The 19812-nt window shown below is 48.1% G+C and overlaps 1 protein-coding gene and 1 long non-coding RNA gene across 2 annotated transcripts in view; both read left to right on the top strand.

Moving 5' to 3' along the window:
* The first annotated feature begins 3481 nt into the window (after positions 1–3481).
* LOC147659226 (cis-aconitate decarboxylase-like) lies at positions 3482–17293 on the top strand. The gene is made up of 6 exons (XM_086951873.1): positions 3482–3567; positions 4003–4057; positions 12186–12373; positions 14874–14966; positions 15606–15811; positions 16279–17293. The coding sequence occupies exons 1-6, from the start codon at positions 3547–3549 to the stop codon at positions 17198–17200; spliced, it is 1485 nt and encodes a 494-aa protein (XP_086807999.1). The 5' UTR covers positions 3482–3546; the 3' UTR covers positions 17201–17293.
* Positions 17294–17438: 145 nt separating this feature from the next.
* LOC147659225 (uncharacterized) overlaps positions 17439–19812 on the top strand; it is a 125884-nt gene continuing 123510 nt past the window's right edge. The window contains exon 1 of the long non-coding RNA XR_015307294.1: positions 17439–17909. This is a non-coding gene — a long non-coding RNA (uncharacterized LOC147659225). The remainder of the gene's footprint in view (positions 17910–19812) is intronic.

Raw genomic sequence — 19812 nt, 5'->3', positions numbered from 1 at the left:
AGAGACTAGAGCATTGGCTAGGACACGTCCCATCAGACCACCCTCGTGGTGGAATATCATCATGTGGGAAGTGAAAGTCTCTCTCAATCTCCTCCGACCATATAATGTCGGAAATCCAAGCCAAAAAACTTTAGCCATGTTACTCATCAAAAGTGCAGATGGAAACAGAGGGGTGCAGTGCTTAAATGATAATAGTGAATAAAATGAGCTACCAAGACTCAGGAAATATTCTAACTGCCGTCTAGGTGTTCACGATTAAAAACACGCTGAGTAGTATTGAACTGGAACTACTCATTAGCGCTGTGCAGAAGTGGTCAACATGTTTCAGCCTATAGGGGGGGTTCCCCGGCTTTCTTCAGGACCTATGATGTATGATGCTACTGCAACTTACAGTGATGTGAATATAAACATAACACAACAAGTACATATCTGCCAGGAGCTAGATAGTCCAATGTTCACTGGAGATAGGTTCTTTCTGTCAAAAAACACAAAGGTATACAAAAGTAACTCAACCATGCAAGGTTACACACACACATCCACAAGGACACAAAAACACCGAACATTTAAACACACCTGCGCGAATGCTTTACATTCCGCATGATACAAATAGCCTAGTAGCTCAATCACACAGAGGCATTACCTCGCAGTGATACTCACCCAGCTTTGTGTGGGTGAAGACCTCACCTCGCCCGGCAACCGCTCGGGAGAAAGAGGCCCCGCTCTGTAGTGCAAAAATAGGGGACAGTTAGCACACACTATACTGTGCCCAACCGACTAGTAGTCAGAGTTGCTTATTAGCATTTATATTTTGACACATGGGTGATTTCCTTGTGTGCACAGTTTTGTGGTTGACTAGTCAGGTGTCTATTACAAATGTGTTGGGTTTAGGTGTAGAATGATTCGGTTGGGCACAGTAGGTGTGTTTAAATGTTCGGTGTTTTTGTGTCCTTGTGGATGTGTGTGTGTAACCTTGCATGGTTGAGTTACTTTTGTATACCTTTGTGTTTTTTGACAGAAAGAACCTATCTCCAGTGAACATTGGACTATCTAGCTCCTGGCAGATATGTACTTGTTGTGTTATGTTTATATTCACATCACTGTAAGTTGCAGTAGCATCATACATCATAGGTCCTGAAGAAAGCCGGGGAACCCCCCCTATAGGCTGAAACATGTTGACCACTTCTGCACAGCGCTAATGAGTAGTTCCAGTTCAATACTACTCAGCGTGTTTTTAATCGTGAACACCTAGACGGCAGTTAGAATATTTCCTGAGTCTTGGTAGCTCATTTTATTCACTATTATCATTTAAGCACTGCACCCCTCTGTTTCCATCTGCACTTTTGATGAGTAACATGGCTAAAGTTTTTTGGCTTGGATTTCCGACATTATATGGTCGGAGGAGATTGAGAGAGACTTTCACTTCCCACATGATGATATTCCACCACGAGGGTGGTCTGATGGGACGTGTCCTAGCCAATGCTCTAGTCTCTGCCACATAGTAACATCTCTACACGCATACACCCTTTTGTGACACACTCTCCGTCATGGCTACACACCATTCTTTGACCTGATCTGCTCTTTTTTGTATTATGTATTACGAATAGGGGTTCGAGCAGACAGGTCGGTAAATATTTCCCCTTGACCCTCCTTACCTTTATGTTTCAATACCTATGCAACTACCAACCATAACACTGTACAAGTGTGACTATTTCAATCCTCCAAAGCTATAGGAATGGCATGGATGTCAGGAGTTTATCGTTTTTTATGTATATTGAATTAATAAACAGCTGTTCTGCTCATCTCTAAATTACACAGAGAGAGCCACCATGTGGCAGACGGTCATAGTGCCAGTGTGCACAATTAGGTGCCAGTGCGGACCACCGGGAACCACCTGCTCTAATTAAGCACTGGTGCTGAGGTAACAGGGGAGAGGGACATTTGTTCAAGGAGGTGTGAAAGAACAAAGTAGAGATGTGAAAGATGAATGGGGGGACTGGAGAGGTGTAAGATACAAATAGACAACAATTTGAATGGAGAGACTTGAGGTGAATGAGGAGTGCAGATGGGCACGGGAGGTGACGGGGCCAGAGAGGCCATGAGATAAATGCGAGAAACTGTTAGGGATGAGGGCAGTGAAAGAACAGAATGGCAAGAGGTGATTAAGGGTGAAGTGAGAAGTTTAATGGGGAGAGTTCAGAAGATGTAAAAAGGGGTGAAATAAAATGCCGGCAATATGAGAGAGGGATACGGGTTTGGGAGAGGCAAGAGGGATGGAAGGGAGGGGGTGAGAGGAAAGCGGCATGGGTAAATTGCTTAACTCTGCAGAAGACCTCCAGGGTTTTAGGGACCCCTGCTGCTCCCGGCCAGGGCCAGGTGTGCTTCTAATGTGGCAGCATGTATTCCTGAGGAGTGGAAGGCCCTTCACAAAGGTTGACTAGACACCTTTCTGATATTAATTGCTCTATTTTGGTTATAAACTGGTGCTGTGTTATTGTGAGAAAAAAATTTCAAAATAATGAAACAATGCTATCCCAAAATAACGCGGCATCACCTAACATTATTTACATTTCCCTCTCACACAATTTAGTCAAGCCTGTCGTGTAATTTGGTCCTCACCTGCCTCGTAATTCCAGAATCCCTGCCTACAGGTTTAGAAATGCTTGTCAGGAGGGGGTCCTTACGACGGAAAATGTTGACAAGGGGTCTCGGCACCCAACAGTTTGAAGACCTCTGCTGTAGAGGGATGTTGTGGGTGGGCAGCGTTTGGGTGCCTTTCTTACTGATTAAAGAGGTTCCTAAAATATGTCACCACAAGTGGACTTTTTAAAGCACTTATTTCCAAAGATGCTGGCCAGGGTTCTTTACTTTTTCGCACTTCAACTGTTGTATTCCCGTGGGTTTTAGGAAATGATTCCACTGGTTTCCCTGAAGCAGCTCCTTTGTTGAGTTTTGCATCAATGTTGATATTTTTTTTTAATAAAATTGAGTGTCTTATAAGAGGTTAATTAATGTTTGATGATTGAACTCAGATCGAATTATTCTTTGTGCTTTGTAAAATGGTCCGTTCATTTCTTTGTTTGCCTAAAGCAGATTTCAACATAAGTAAATAAATAAAATCATGTATACAAACGGGTTTTTTTGTCCGGAGTTTCCTCCAAGTATTTCCCTGTTCTTTCCCTAAATCTGGACACACCTTGGCCCGCCCCCTTCCGGTGACGTCACTGGAGAGGTTTCTTGCTCCAGAGCCATTCGCCTGAAGTGAATATAAACCATGGAAGAGGCAGACAGGGACAGCACGCACCAGGGACGCCGGTCTCCTGCAACCGCAAGACAGCTGCACCCCGACAATAGAAGACACTTCTGCACCCCGCAGCACCAGAGACGTCTGAGCCCTGCAGGAAAAGAGACATCTACCCTCCAGCACCAGAGACGTCTTATCCCTGCAAGACCAGAGACATCTGCATCCCTCCATCCCCAGAGATAGCAGCCCTCTGCCAGCATCAGAGACGGGCGCTCTTTCGGGATAAGAGGGCTTCAAGGCGCACGATGCTGCTGTCTACCTTCCAGGTGAGGCTCTGTTCCAAGTTTCGTGTTCTCGCATCGCTCGGCCGCTGTGTTTACCTGTTGTATCTTGTTCTTTCTCTGTCTAAAATCGTTCAGATTGTGTGGGCTGGTGTAGCGCCTCCTGCACCCCGTGCTGCAGTGACGCTGTGACACATACAGAGTTGTTCATTCGTGATTTCCTAACATTCTTGGCGCTATCTGTCCACAGACCGGTTAAAGCGCTTTCATTGTTTACACTTCTTAAAATTGTTGGGGAACTGAGGGTGGGCACTTTGATTGCTTGCCTCATGGCTCGTGCACGCGCGCTCCTTTGTGTCCCGGCCGCACGCACAAAAGAGTCGAGATTTAACATTTCTTGGAAGAGGCGCCCTTGCCTGACCCTCAGGGATCCACAAACAAAAAAATACCTTCCTAACGTCAAACCCTTTCTTCTTTCAGAAATCAAAGCCCGTCTTCTCGCTGTCCAGACGGACTCACACTGCGGCCCTGGAAGGTAGGTGTCACGCATGTTCACGCTGGGACTCAGGGGGGGGGGTTGCGCTGTGTCTTAGGGTCGGATCACTGTGCTGTGTCCTGTGGTTTGTTCAATGTTCTGTGTCTCAAGGTTTTTTAAATGTGCTGTGCCCTAGGGCAGTGGCGTAACGAAACTTGAGGGCCCCCCCCTGCAAAGCACATGGAGCCTCCCCCCCCCCCCCTCCCCCCCCCCCGGCGGCGCGGCCCACCATGTACCACTTTTCCCTACCTCCCAGGCGAGACCTATTGGCTATTCCAATGCTTGTTGTAGAGTGTTTTAGATTCTTAGTTGTAGTCACTGCTTGGGAACATGCGAGGCACCCCTTAAGAGTGGTGATGGTGTTCAAAACACCCACACACACAGCCCTTATGATCTCTTGCAGCCGCCTCTGTGGCTCATGGTATACTCCTGTGGTTGTAGTGCTCTGACACATTTTGTGCTCTTTTGCACCTTCCTATATAGCTCTCACAGTCTACAATAAAAAGAATAAGACGGAAATGGACATTACTGTCAACACAATTTATGTACAAGAGAAATTAAGCGTGTGCTGGGGATTGTTTTGTCTCAACCCTAGATATACACATCCCTTACTTAAAGACCCACTGACTTCCACTAACGACCAGCATCTACCTTAACCAGCCACCTTCATTCTCTCGGGGGTCCCCAAAACACACTCATTCCTCCCCAAGAATCTGAATCTCCTCTTATGTGCACCCCCATCTTTCCTTTAATACACGCCTCTCTTATACCCAACCACAGTCAACACCCAGGACAGAGACTTTCAGTCCATGGACAAATGTCTTCTTAGGAATACTCACCGTCCTGCCCAGACACCACTACCCCTACAGACTCCCAACTTCCTCAAGACATTCACATTCCTTCCCAAGAAACATGCCTCCCCCTCTCCTAGATACCCACACGAATCTTCTAAGGTGTTGAGGGCAGCAAGGTAGGTTCCTCATAATGTGAGCATTCCTACCTTAGACCCCACCTTCATTCCTAGGCACCTATCCACCCACTGACTCCCACCCTCGTCCTGCTTCCTCCTGAGACACTTGCCATTAACTCACAGACATCCATCCCCTATTACTCTCCAGCCTCCTACCAAAATCACAAACTTTCCTTCATAAGAATCATGCTTACCTCCGCAAGACAATGTCAATATGTCTTCCGAATCTATACAGGCACTGCGTTACTACCCTCCAGCTTCGTCCAAAGATGCTCACCTTCCTTCTCTTGGTACCCATTTCCTCCCTGGGGTACCTGGCTCGCTTCCTCCCCTAGTCGCATATTACCATGAGCACCTACATTCCTCGTCATACACACACACTTTGCACCTGAGGGATAGGTGCCTTCTCACCACCCAGAGCATAGAAAACAAAGGGCGAGCACTGAGTGAGAGCGCGAGCCTCGCGGAGGGAATGTCGCAGCCCCCATAACCAGTTTTGGTTTGGTTTTCCCTGCCAGGCGCTCAGTTGACATTTCACAGCTTCGCTTACCTTGTAATTGCGTAGCGCAGTGTGCATACATGATCAAAGGAAACTACATGTTGGCACGAGTCCACACCCCTCCACCCTGTCCTAATTAAGTAAGTGTAATTGTTAACTTAAGCCTGAACTGAAACATATGTGTTAGCGTGCGTTGAATGGAAGATGAATGGACCTGGCGGCCTGTGTTAACCGTGACCGACACCCACATTCCTTTTAGTACACCCACCCTCGGAATGGATAGCACACCATTCTACCCTCATGACACCATTCTGCCCCCACGACCATCTACCTTGAATCTCTGGTCCCATGGACACATACCCTGTACTTCACGGACACCCGAACTTACACTTCAGGGTACACGTTCTCCTAATGAATGCAAGCGTTGCGTTCCACCTCACAACCTCCCACCTTACCCACACAGACATCCAACGCTGCGCCAGTGCCACTCACCATCTCACTATTACCAACCCCTGGTCCTTTGGAATGATACCTTCCAGTTAACACACCGTCCGTCACCCACCCGCTGCCTTCCACTCCCTCCCCCTCCACATTTTACCTCACGAACAAACGTTCTCCTCTTATGGGCCGCTACCACCTTACAGACCGACGCCCATATACCCCACTTGTGCTCCAGGGCTCGGGGTGTCGTTTCCGCCCGAGGCCTTCTCAGTGTAACACGCGGCTCTGTTTTCACTTTCTGATTCAGCGGCTGCAGCAGGCAGTGTGTCTGTACAGGGAAACCGAGGCTGTCGTATGTGTGTTTCCATTTCTTTCAAACGGGGAGAAGGCGGGCGGGGATAGAATACATGCATAGGCAGGCGACGTAATGGCAACAGAAGATAGCGGAAAGATTGCAGCGCCGTAATGACTGTCTTTTAAATCAACACGTGTCAGAGGGGAATTAGTATATACCAGGGTTGGGTATCAGGTGAGCATCTCTGGAGGTATAGAATATCTAAGTGGGTGATCACATCCACGGGGAGGGACAGTTCGTCCTCATGCGAGAGAAGACACCCGATCCGTCCACAGACATGCCATTGACCTTTGGAATCTACTAGACACCATTTCTCCGGACATCGCCTTCCTGACGGAAACATGGATGAATGCTTCCTCCGCACCTGACATCACCATTGCCATCCCTGAAGACTATAAGATCACTCGCAAAGACCGTACCTGCCACACAGGAGGAGGAATCGCTATCGTCCATAAGAAATCAATCCGCATCTCAACCAGCTCTGACGCCAACCTCGCCAACTCCGAACACCTCCACTTCCAGATCCACATCGACCCCAAAACCACACTCAGAGGCACCCTCCTCTACAGACCACCAGGACCCCGCGCAAAATTCAGTGAAGACATCACGGACTTCATCACTCCACATGCGCTCCCCTCCAAAGACTACATCCTTCTGGGAGACCTCAACTTTCACCTTGAAAAGATCAACGACCGCAACACCACCACCCTCTTGGACAACCTCGCCAACCTCGGACTTAAACAACTAGTCACTTCCCCCACCCACATCGCAGGTCACACACTCGACCCCATCTTCACCTCCAGCAATCATGTCTCTTTCAGCCACACTACGGATCTCCTCTGGACTGACCACAGCTGCGTTCACTTCACCTACAACAAACCAAAACCCAACATCCACCTCCAACCTACCCTGCAAAGAAACTGGAACAAAATCACCACGGACCAAATCTCCGCATCGCTCCTTCGAAACTCCCCAGCCCTCTCTTCTAACACCAACGAAGCCGCCGCCAACCTCACCCTATGGTTATCCAACACCGCCGACACCTTAGCTCCACTGAAAAAACGTCAAAGTAAACCTGGCAGCAAGAAGGCCTCATGGTTCAACGATGATCTCAAGAAGTCCAAGAAACTCTGCCGTTCCCTTGAAAAGGCCTGGAAAAAAGACCCAACCACCAGCACCAAGGACGCCTTCAAAAGCGCCACCCGCACTCACCACCAACTGATCCGAAAAGCCAAGAAAACAGCATTCAAGGATCGACTTGACAACAACGCCCACAACAGCAAGGAACTTTTCAACATCGTCAAGGAATTTTCCAATCCCTCAGCCAACTCCAACGACATCACCCCCTCTCAAACCCTCTGCGACTCCCTAGCCTCTTTTTTCCACAACAAGATTGCAGACATCCACAACAGCTTTGACAACCAACCCGGAAACCAACCCACCCTACCATCTGCTGACCATCTTCCCCCCGTGAACACCCTTAACGCCTGGAACCCTATCTCCACTGAGGACACCATCCGCCTGATGAATTCCATCCACTCAGGATCCCCCACAGACCCATGCCCTCACCACATCTTCAACAAAGCAGACTCCGTCATAGCACCGCACCTCCGAGACGTCATCAACTGCTCCTTCAACTCCGCTACCTTCCCAGAAGACTGGAAACACGCTGAACTCACCGCCCTTCTGAAAAAACCAACAGCGGACCCCACCGAACTAAAAAATTACCACCCCATCTCGCTTCTTCCATTCCCGGCCAAAGTCATTGAGAAAGCCGTCAACAACCAGCTTGCCGCCTTCCTCGAAGCCAACAAATCCCTCGACCCCTCACAATCTGGCTTCCGAGCAAAACACAGCACTGAGACCGCCCTCATCGCAGCAACAGACGACATTCGAACTCTACTGGACAATGGAGACACAGTCGCCCTCATCCTCCTCGACCTCTCTGCAGCATTCAATACAGTCTGCCACAGCACCCTTCTACAACGCCTCAATAACATCGGAATTCAAGGAAAAGCACTTGAATGGATCACCTCATTCCTCACCGGAAGAACCCAGAGAGTCCGCCTTCCTCCATTCAAGTCCGAGGCCTCTGAAGTCATCTGCGGTGTACCTCAAGGATCCTCACTCAGTCCCACCCTATTCAACGTATACATGAGCCCCCTCGCGGCCATCGCCCGCCAACACAACCTCAACATCATCTCTTACGCGGACGACACTCAACTGATCCTTTCTCTCACCAATGACCCCAGCACCGCCAAAACTAACCTACACGAAGGAATGAAAGAAGTTGCCGAATGGATGAAACAAAGCCGTCTGAAACTGAACTCAGACAAAACAGAAGTCCTCATCTAAGGTACATCCCCTTCTGCTTGGGACGACTCCTGGTGGCCGGAAGCCCTCGGAAAAGCACCCATCCCGACAGACCACGCACGGAACCTTGGCGTCATCCTGGATTCTTCACTCTCAATGAACAGACAAGTCGGCGCCGTATCCTCTTCCTGCTTCAACATTCTTCGCATGCTCAGAAAAACATTTCGCTGGATCCCCACCGAAACAAGGAAAACAGTCACCCACGCTCTGGTCACAAGCCGACTGGACTACGGAAACACCCTCTACGCAGGTACCACCGCTAAACTCCAAAAGAAACTCCAACGAATCCAAAACGCCTCAGCCAGGCTCATATTAGACATCCCACGCAATGAACACATCTCCGGTCACCTTAAAGACCTCCACTGGCTACCCGTCAATAAGAGAATCACTTTCCGACTGCTTACCCACGCACACAAATCACTCTACGACATCGGACCAGATTGCCTCAACTCTCGACTGTCCTTCTACACCCCCTCCCGCCAACTACGTTCTACCAGCCAAGCCCTCGCCACTGTACCTCGCATCAACAAGACCACCATGGGAGGCAGATCCTTTTCATACCTGGCTGCTAAAACATGGAACTCACTCCCCGCTTACCTTCGCCTCACCCAGAACCACCTAGCGTTCAGAAAGCAGCTTAAAACGTGGATATTTGACAAATAATCCTCCTCCCCTTCCTTCGCGCCTTGAAACCCTCTGGGTATGTAGTGCGCTATACAAATTTTTTGACTTGACTTGACTTGACTTGACATGAGCAGGTAAAGTTATGTACCCGGAGCTGAAGGAAGACAAATGCTATGGGAGACCAAAGACCACTTGGGTGGCACGCATGGTGTCCATTTGAATGTGTACCTTTGATTTATTAACTAAAAATACAAGATGTGAAGCAAGCTATCCCAATGGCATTGTCATCTCATCCTTCCCACATCCCCCCCTGCCCCGTTCGCCCTATGCCCATTTAAAGGTCTACGCACAGTCGCACACCCCATTGCTGTGATGCGCCACCCCCAGGTCACACCCAGAGCGCAAGGCTAGCCAGGACAGGGGCCGCCGAGCCGGGCAATTTAAATTATAAAGGCCCCGCCGGTGACGGGACGGACTTACTTCTTCGGACTGTCCTGGCTGAGCGTGGGCGGCGGGCCTGGCTTTGTCTTCTCTTCTTGCCTATGGCCTAGTTGGGCTATGCGCGCCCCTGATGCCACACGACACACATTGCATTTGCGTGTTTGCGCAGCCGGTGATTGCGCATGTCTGTGCCGACAAATGCAATGAGGGCATTGGTCACCCTCACCAGCCAGCCCTGCCCTGCCCCCGCATCCCGCACATACGCGGCGGAATTGAAAGTGAAAATCACTCAGGACTGGAGGGAGTGAACAAGTGTGTGCGCGCCGCACCCGCGCGCATCCACCCTGTCCCGCCGCCATTTCATCGTCGATTCTTTCGACTGAAAAAAATAAACTGCTCAGGCTTCAGGGGCGGCCCCGGCTGCATTTATAATTACATCAGAGTGCCCGGGGTGCCCCTGCCTGCATCAGACAGAGGAGGCACCTGGAAGCACTGCTGTCAAGAGGTCTGTGGTGTGTGAACTGACAGACCTGTGCTTTCTTGTATCATCATCATCATCACGACCAGCCGTCCGGGATCCACCCACACCAGTACAACAACTAGTGCCTCACTCACTCACACAGGTGACGGGCCCCAGCCGGGGCCCCCTGCCCCCCACCATTTCCGACTTGAATCTCGGTGGCGGGGGCCCCCGACCCCGCCCTGCATCATTTCGAAGACGGCCGGTCGGCCCCGTACAATACCATTGCGAAGTGAAGACTCGCTGACTCCCAGGGCCCCGCCCGCACATTTCAAAGACTCGCAGGGGCCCTGGCCGGGGCCCCCACCACCATTTCAAACTCGCAGGGGCCATGGCCAGGGCCCGCGGTGCGCACCATTTTTTCTCACAGGCCAGCTACTGTGCGGCAGATCATGTACTGAGGAGGGGCCCAGCGGGGCCCCCTGGAGCGCGGGGCCCCGACGCAATGCGGGGCCTGCGGGGGCTTGTGTTACGCCCGTGCCCTAGGGTTTGTTAAATGTGAAGTGTGTCAAAGGTTTGTTAAATGTTCTGTGTCCTAAGGTTTTTAAAGTTCTATGTCCCAGGGTGTGTTAAAAGTGCTGTGTTCTAAGATTTGTTAAATGGTCTGTTCCTAGGGTTTGTTAAATGTTCTGTGTCCTAAGGTTTGTTAAATATTTTGTGCCCCAGGGTGTGTTAAATGTTCCGTGTAGTAGGGTTTGTTAAATGTTCCATGTCGTATTTTATTTTATTTATTTAAAGAGGTTTGTATAGCGCGAACTTGACCCTTGGGTATCAGAGCGCTACACATTTACATGACGTAGTATAGAATTACATCTTGTGTAGCATGACGAATCATAGTGATATGAGGTAGGTACATTCAATAGCCATAGATAGAGTATTAGCATACGAAAATACAGTGACATGAGATAACTTTAGGATACATTTGGTATCAGACGTGCTGGGGCTTCCAGTACTTGATAGTTCTGAAAATGTCTTTTTCTCGTGAGTTCTAACAAGTCAAGATTAGTACAGTGCTGATAGAGGTTATTCCACGTCTAACTGGAGACTTACGTTTAACTGCATAGTTGTCCTGTTTAGGAACCATCTATGTCATGGTGCTAGTGATGAGCGGTCTTGTCTATGGAACAAACTTACTCATCAGGAAGATCTTAGCTTCCCTCTTAAATGTTACTGTGTTTGGAATTTTCCTAATGATTGGAGGGAGTGGGTTCCATATTCTGGGGGCTGGCCCTGAGAAAGCTCTATCATATGTTTCCTTCTTCCTGAAGGTGGGTGGTCTCAGCAGCAGCTCTTTGGCACTCCTGGCAGGTCTACTTCCACCTGATAACTCAATTTTCTGGGCCAGGTATCTTGGTGTTTTGTAGTGGATCGCTTTGTGGGTAATACATGCCAGTTTAGGTTGGATTCAGGCTTCGTACGATAGCCAGTTTAACGCTTTCAAGTGTGGAAAGATATGGCCGAATTTCCTTGATGCTGTGATGATTCTTGCAGCTGCCTTGAGGCGTGCTTTTAGTGGTGCTGTGGACATTTTTGGTAGGCCTGCTAATGTTGTACAGCCATATTCAATCCTTGATATAACTAAGGATTGGACTGCCAGTTTGAGATCACTTTTCTAATGTAGTTCAGATGAAAGCGTAGGGTTTGTTAAGTGTTTTGTGTCCTAGGGTTTGTTAAATGTTCTATGTCCTTAAGTTTGTTAAGTGTTTTGTGTCCTAGGGTTTGTTAAATTTTCCAGAGTGTGCCATCCTGACATAGGTCTTCATTCAGCCTTGTCTCCTTGTCCGCGCGATGCTGACTGAGATCCATCTGAGCTTGTTTTGTTTGTGGTCCAGATCCGCTGGATTTCTTGTCTGACTCCAGCCCAAGCCAGCAGTAGCTCTTATCCCCTCTCTTCTTCCTGTGCAGCGCTGGAAGGCTCCCCCCTCGAGAAGGCGGTCACTAGCAGCTTTGCTTCCTTTATCCATGGAGTACAGTCGGATCACCTGTCCCAAGTGGTGCGACACCGCAGCAAGCGCATGATCCTGGACAGCATCGGAGTTGGACTGGTGGGAAGCACAACACATGTGTTCGACATCGCCCTGCGATACTGCCAGGTAAGATGAGGCCTGGAACACACCAGGCAAAGCTCGATGGAACAATCATCCTTTTAAAGGGAACCTCTAGACCACAGGTGCACAGCATCACCCTAGATACTACAAGGTGTGATCAGGCCTAGACCATTGCAGGAAACACTCTATGGAGCATTGTGTGAACTTTTTCAGGAGTCCCAGGACAAACAAGAGTTACAGGGCTCACATTTTAACAATCAAATCATTTTACCACTTGTATCCTAGAGTTTAACTCTACTATTGAGAACAAAACTGGACTAAAGAAACTGAACACCAAGCTCACCCCTTCAGCACTTGACCCTATTGGTAGCAAAGTTGTGCTGTTTCAAGTCCTACTCGAGACGGTGTGGAGTTGAATGAATCAGCTGTCCTTTCCCATCCTCCATTGGACCATCGCTGTGACTAGTGTGGCTCTGCACCTCGCTTGGGTGTGGATTTGTGTTTAGGCCAAAAGAAGAAGCACCAAGGAGGGTCTAAATATAAAATCAGCAGTGCTGGTGGATTGGGGCCTGCATCGCCCTCTGGCCCAGACACCCCAATAGTGTTGGGTAGGCCCAGGCCCAGTCAGAACCCCTCTCATGATTGTCATGGGTGCTTAGGACACACTCATGATTGTTGTGGGTGCTTAGGACACACTCATGATTGTTGTGGGTGCTTAGGGCACACACTGCTGATTGTTGTGGGTGCTTAGGGCTCATGCTCCTGCTTTTTATGGGTACTTAGGGCACACACTCATGTAAGTGTTTGGTTTATAATAATAAAATACAGTATGAAATCACAATGGGGAACTGGAGAACAGGATCTACACAATGCAGCATCATGAATGGGATTTCTTCACCAGTCAAATCACAAGAAAAAGTACCCTTCAGACATTAGGTGGCATCACCGGCTCAGACACTTTCAGATAACAGACAAGATGGGATGGAACGTAATTGCACGTCCGTGAAATAAATTGATGCAAATAATAGATGTTCAATTTCAAACTGAAATAGTGCAAGATAAAAGACGCCACAAATGCATGCAACCAACTACTCAATCATGTTTTAATGCGTTAACTGATATCTGTTTACCATCAGGATGGGTGTTTGCTATGTAAATGTATTCAAATTCTATTATGCAGGAGAAATTAGACTTCAATAAAAGCAGCAACACCCAACTAAAGGCAGGCGAGATGTTTCAGTAAAATATTTACCTGAGATATTTATAAGTAAAGAAAATCAGATATTAATTCAACTAACCGGCCATGGGTCAACAATTTCACTACCAGTTTCTGCCGCTATTTGATTGATAGACAAAAACGTACTGTCAAATACATCCTGGGCAATACTTTGCACAGAGTTACACACAAATAGTTCTGTGTTTGATGTTCTACAGATTAGACTTCAGAGTCAGACAATCATCTACCATTAGATAGCAAAGGTCCCAAAAAGCCTAGGTTGGTCAACATGCCAACTGCATTTGGTTTGTTGGATAAAGATACATTTCATCTATCCGCGACTATGTTTAACAAGGTTTCCTGCTCCTTTATTTATTTATTTATTTATTTATAGTCTTGTATCGCGCGTGAATCAGCCCCGAAGGGGTATCTCCGCGCGTGGCTTCTGAGTGAGTTAGGCAAAACTATGGGTCGGAAAAGGCAGAAGGGAGGCTAAGTTAGTCCTGTGTAAATAAGTAAGTTTTCAATTTCTTCCTAAAGTTAAGAAGGTGAGGAGTTTGTCTTAGCTGGGGGGGGAGGGAATTCCACAGCATTGGACCTTTAAGGGAGGGGGCACGGCCACCCTGTCTTGCTCTGTTTACTTTGGGTACATATAGCAACATAGTGTTGCTGGAGCGTAGAGTGCGTCCAGGAGAGTAAGGAAGGAAGATATCCTTCAGATATTTGGGACCAGAGCCGTAGATACATTTATGCATCATGCAACAGAGTTTAAATTGAATCCGCTGTTGCACTGGGAGCCAGTGAAGGTGGGAGAGGAGGGGGCGGGATGGGGTGCGGGGGGAGCATTCAGGATAAGTCTTGCCGCGGTGTTCTGTACCACCTGCAGTCTGCGAAGTTGTTCCTGGTTGGCGGAAATGAGTAGACTATTACAATAGTCCACCCGTCCAAGGACTAGTGCCTGAACCAGCGTCTTCCTATGGGTGTTTGGTAGGAAAGGGAAGATACGTCGTAGAAGACCTTACAATGGGACTCGGGAGGTGAAGACACCTGTATTGTTGAGAAGGATGGGTCATTTAGAATGTTCTCACCAGCCATGGATGGGAGGAGTTTAGAGCTCGGTGCATCTTGCAGGATAGTGTCTGTGCGCTTTAAGGAGTAAACCTTGCCCTGGGATAGGTTATCTCCTACGCAGCCTATGGCCATGTACCATACTGTGCATGACTCATGTAGGTGTATCTACATTCCCAAGTGGCTCCTGATAAACCCCACAGAATGTATCAGTCGGGGCATTGTTCCTTCATAACTTTTTCTCTCTTTCTCTTCTATCAGGACCTGTATCCCTCTTCTGCAACCAGCTCTGTTTACGGACGACATGGACTGCGGCTCTCCCCCACTCTGGCTGCATTCTCCAATGGAGTGGCGGTAAGGCACCGGGCAGCTGCCTCTCATTCAATCAACTGATTAATTCTTAAATCCGTGTGTAATGTCAGTGCAACTGTTAGACTGAAGGGTGAGGGTGGAGACCAGGCAGCTTTACACTTTAACTGAATCCCCACCCCTGGTTTACATCAATATGGTTTAACACCAAAATATCTTACCAGGTGAGATCTTTGAAATTCTAGGATGAACAAGCACCCTCTATGTACATAGTGATTGGACATGGATCTGGTTCCCTGACTGTTGTGTGGCAAACAGAGTATTTAGTCTCTAAAGGATTCTAGAAGATGATTAAGTGGATTCTATGCTAAATACTAGGTCCCGTTTTCCTGCTCCTCTGCCCTATTTGGAGAGGGGTTCTCTGAGACAATAGCATAGCTTAATGTCCAATTGTGAATCTTGGGTCATCTCCCTTCTTTCATATGTTTCTATAGGGCGGAGGAATAGTCAATCTTCTAAATGACATCATGTCTCCTCCGCCTTCTGTACAGAGCTCCTATTGGTCAATGAAATTGTCGCTTTGCTGATTGGCAGACCTTGCATCCCCCCTCTTCAGTATTGGGCAGCAGGGCTGTCTCTGAATATTCTTTAAAGGTCCTCTAACTCTCTCTCCTCTCTCCACAGACTCACGCTATGGACTTTGATGACACCTGGCACCCTGCTACCCACCCCTCGGGTGCTCTGCTGCCTGCCCTCTTGGCTACTTCTCAGATGCTGCCCATGGGTTCAAGGCCCAGCGGTGCAGACCTCCTGCTGGCATTCAACGTGGGCATCGAGGTGCAAGGAAGACTCATGAGGTTCTCCAGTGAGGCCAGCAACATCCCAAAGAGGTACGGTCAAGCACACCAAGATGATGCATGTATCAAGGAGCTATGTGCAATGCTAACAGACGGTTTATGCTTAATTGAGGAGCTCTGTGCAATGCTAACAGAGGGGTTGTGCTTAATTGAGGAGCTATGTGCAATGCTAACAGAGGGTTTGTGCTTAATTGAGGAGCTATGTGTGATGCTAACGAGGGTTTATGCTTAATTGAGGAGCTATGTGTCATGCCCCCAAATGGTATTTACATGTCAAGCAGTTATCCATGGTGTCTACAGATGGCATTCAGATGCAGAGGGTCCATGCATGATGCCCACAGAGTGTGTTTAAATAAATAGGTTCCTTTAATATTCCACCTCTAATGTTACTGCCGTACATTATTACAGGCCTGACTTGATATGATCGCGTTTTCACTGTTTACAGTAATCACATTACTTCACTTGGCATCAATGTCTCATTTTTCTCTCTCCCCTTCCAGGTTTCACCCTCCCTCTGTGGTTGGCACCATGGGCAGTGCTGCTGCGATAGCCAAGCTCCTTTCCTTGAATAAAGACCAGTGTGCCCATGCTCTGGCAATTGCCGCTTCCCTGGCAGGGGCACCCATGGCCAATGCCGCAACCCTTGCCAAGCCTCTACACATTGGCAATGCCACCCGTCTTGGGATGGAAGCAGCGCTTCTGGCCGCCCGTGGGATGGAGGCCAACCCCCTCATCTTGGATGATGTTCCCGGCTGCTCAGGGTTCAGCGCTTTCTATGGTAACTACCAACCCTCAACCCTGGAAATGCCAGGTGAAGAATATAGTTTCCTCCTGGAGAAGCAAGACATCGCCTTCAAGAGGTTCCCTGCACACTTGGGCATGCACTGGGTCGCAGACGCTGCCATGTCAGTAAGGAACCGACTCGTCAATCTCATGGGTTGCTTCAATCCCCCTGCCATCCAGAGAATTCTTCTGAGGGTCCCAGTGTCTAAGTACATCAACAGGCCCTTCCCTGAGTCAGAACACCAGGCCCGACACTCTTTCCAGTTCAATGCGTGCACAGCCCTCCTGGACGGAGAACTGGGCATCTCTTCTTTCACTGAGGACAACCTCATGAGACCTGGTCTGATCAACCTGCTGGAGAAGGTGGTGCTGGAGCATCCTGTAGACAATGAAGCCAACTTTGACAAGATGTACGGAGAGGTGGTTCTTCTGCTGGAGGACGGGACTCTCCTGTCGGGGCGGTGTGATACCTTCTATGGGCACTGGAGGAAGCCCCTCAGCCAAAACTCGCTCCGTGAGAAGTTCCGCTCCAATGCTCTCCATGTGCTGCACCAAGACCAGGCTGAGGATATCATTGAGATGGTGGAAGATATAGAGCGCCTGGAAGACAGCTCAAGTCTGGCCTTCTCCCTGCAATAGGCAGCTGTCAATCAGAAAGATATGCAACAGCTGTCTTTGCCCTGAACTGTGTCACTTTAAATTCCAGCAGTGAGGACCAATCCTGCTGAAATCCTGGGAAATGTGCAAAATATGATGTTAAAAATTCTTGTGTGAATTATAACAGGCCAATCATGGAAATATATGTGCTATTTCAGAGTGGCCTCAAACAGATGAACCTTATAGATCCCTGGCACCTTGAACCTTCCCAATGGGGGACAGTGTGATGCTATTTCTGGGTCGACTCTTTCCGAGTAATTTGTTTTGAACTAAAGTATTTATAATTCAGTGCACTGCTAATTTAAGAAGCAATTTAGTATTTTATATTACTTATATTTATTTTTCAATAATAGTGTGATTGGCTACTGTAATGTAACTTACAATGTTATTATTGTCAGTCATTGTTGTGTAGTTTGGCGCAGAGCATTGGCTGGTCCAAGGCTTATATTTTTGTAAATCATGCTGTCCTATTTATAGAGAAGGCCTAACCCATGTGCCATGTGAAGACACTTAATCCTGCAGGACTGAGTGATGAACGAATGAAGGTTTCCAAAATGGCGGTGGCCGACACGGCTTGAAACCATCTGCCCCTGCTAAGATGGGATGGGTGATATGACTGCTGCTTCACCAGGAGAAATCTGTGAAACTTTTCAGCTGCTCCATGGGGCACCCAGCAATCGCATGCTAGCAGGTAGCACTGGGCTGAGGGTTCTGTGAGCCTATGTTTATCAGCTGGCCTCAGTGAAGCCAGGTGTTCATCTGATGTGAAATTGGAGAGGATGAGCATCTAGTCACAGGCAGCTCAATTTCAGCCACTGAGAAGAAGCGAATCAGAACTAAAATACATTTGATTTGTATCATCCGTTTTTACAGTAACAAGATTTATTTTTGTATGAACTGAATAAACTATTTATTAACTGTGAGCATTGCATCTACTGAATAAATAACAAGCATGAAATCCATAATTGTGACTCAGGACTGAGAAACAACACAGGCACCAATGTGCATTCTGGTGTGCCTTATACTGAATATTTGTGATTTTCACTTTGCCAAATGAAAGCAGTCAAATACCCACAGACCAAGAAGTGTTTAAAAATGTGCACATCTGCCACACAAAGGGGTAGAAGAAATTTGGATTACACAAAATTTCAAATGGGCATGTGGAGCCTGTCTGCTTTTCTTACCTTCAAATTATTTTTCTACTCTCTTCTCCACTTCATCCACTCTGACCACCATGACCTGTTTTTTTGTGAAAAGCCATTTAAAAGTCAGTCAGGTGAAGGGCAGCTTAGGAACTGTGGGGCACATGGAACAGAGTTAGTTATCACCAGTTATCACCAGAAGGGCAATAGATATGGGTTCCATGCTCACTGTGCCAAAAGAATCAAGCTAAACCCTACTGACGAGCCCCAAGTTGAGCAAAGCCATTCTGGGGCTGCTTGTGCCTCTTACCTGTAGGAGCAAAAAACACAGTTGATGGACAGAATGTAGAACAATGTCATACATTCACCCCAGTACAAGGATCTGGGCCTAAATACATCGTTTTTTGCACTCCACACCACCCTGGGTTAGACACTGGCTATATGCAAATCAGCCTTGACCCTGTGCCTCATGGGAACAGTCCAGTCTGAACTACCAAGCCATGTCTTTCCCAGACAGGAATCAAGCATCCAAGGACCGGTTTCTGGCTATCAGCCTTCATTCAGCCTGGATAGCATGACTCCAGTGGTGTGGAGAGCCTGGGACTCACGTCTGAGTATACCCAGCACACTCGGGGTGAAAATTGCAAAAAACACAGTTGATGGACAGAACGTAGAACTGCTTTTGGTCGCCATAAGTGTGGCAGGGTATGTTCAGACGTGAGTCCCTTGCTCACTTTGCCACTGGATTCAAGCAAGCCGGGCTGAAGACGGCTGGAATGCCAGAAACCGGTCCTCGGTAGCTTGTTTCCGGTCCAGGGAAGACATGGCTTTGCAGTTCGGGCTGGACTGTTCCCATGAGGCACAGGGTCAGACTGATTTGCATATAGCCATGTCTGAACTGGGGTGGCAGAGTGGGCTAAAGAACGGTGATGGATTAAACCCAGATCTTTTGACTGGGTGTGAGTGTTTGATTGATTCAGATGCTCCGTCCATCACCACCCCCTTTTGTACCTCTTACCTCCAGGAGGTCTTGACTGGCAGTTCAAGACTCACTGTTCCTATGAGGAGCAGGGCTGGTAATAATTTGCTCAAGGTGGGTGTTTGTCTAGAGTGGCATTGTGGGCGAAAAATGATGCACTGGAATGCAGCCCTGGTCATTGCCAGCAGCTGAGATGAATTCAATCATTCCATCCATCACCTTGTTGTTGCAGAAGTTGGTGCCCTATTTGGGATGGGGCTGAATCCCTCCCATTTAGTAATAAATATTCCCCATTCTCCCACCACACACTTGGTCTCTCCTATATTTATTACTAATTCATGTAGCTAAGTATGTGGAGATCGCCACCACTGTGGAAAAGGTCTTTTACACTGAAAACACAAGGGGGACAGAAGTGAAGGTCCCTGGCTGCAAGTTTGTGAACCGTATTTTGTAGTTCACGAGTAGTACCACGG

This window comes from Lissotriton vulgaris, unplaced genomic scaffold (genome assembly GCF_964263255.1).
Source record: "Lissotriton vulgaris unplaced genomic scaffold, aLisVul1.2 SCAFFOLD_1301, whole genome shotgun sequence".
Lineage (NCBI taxonomy): Eukaryota > Metazoa > Chordata > Amphibia > Caudata > Salamandridae > Lissotriton > Lissotriton vulgaris.
This window is presented reverse-complemented; position numbering and strand designations above follow the sequence as displayed.

Coding starts and splice junctions, on each gene's coding strand:
- LOC147659226 (XM_086951873.1), top strand. CDS start 3,547: ATGCTGCTGTCTACCTTCCAG. Junction 3,568..4,002: donor TGCTGCTGTCTACCTTCCAG/GTGAGGCTCTGT, acceptor TTCTTCTTTCAG/AAATCAAAGCCCGTCTTCTC. Junction 12,374..14,873: donor TCGCCCTGCGATACTGCCAG/GTAAGATGAGGC, acceptor CTCTTCTATCAG/GACCTGTATCCCTCTTCTGC.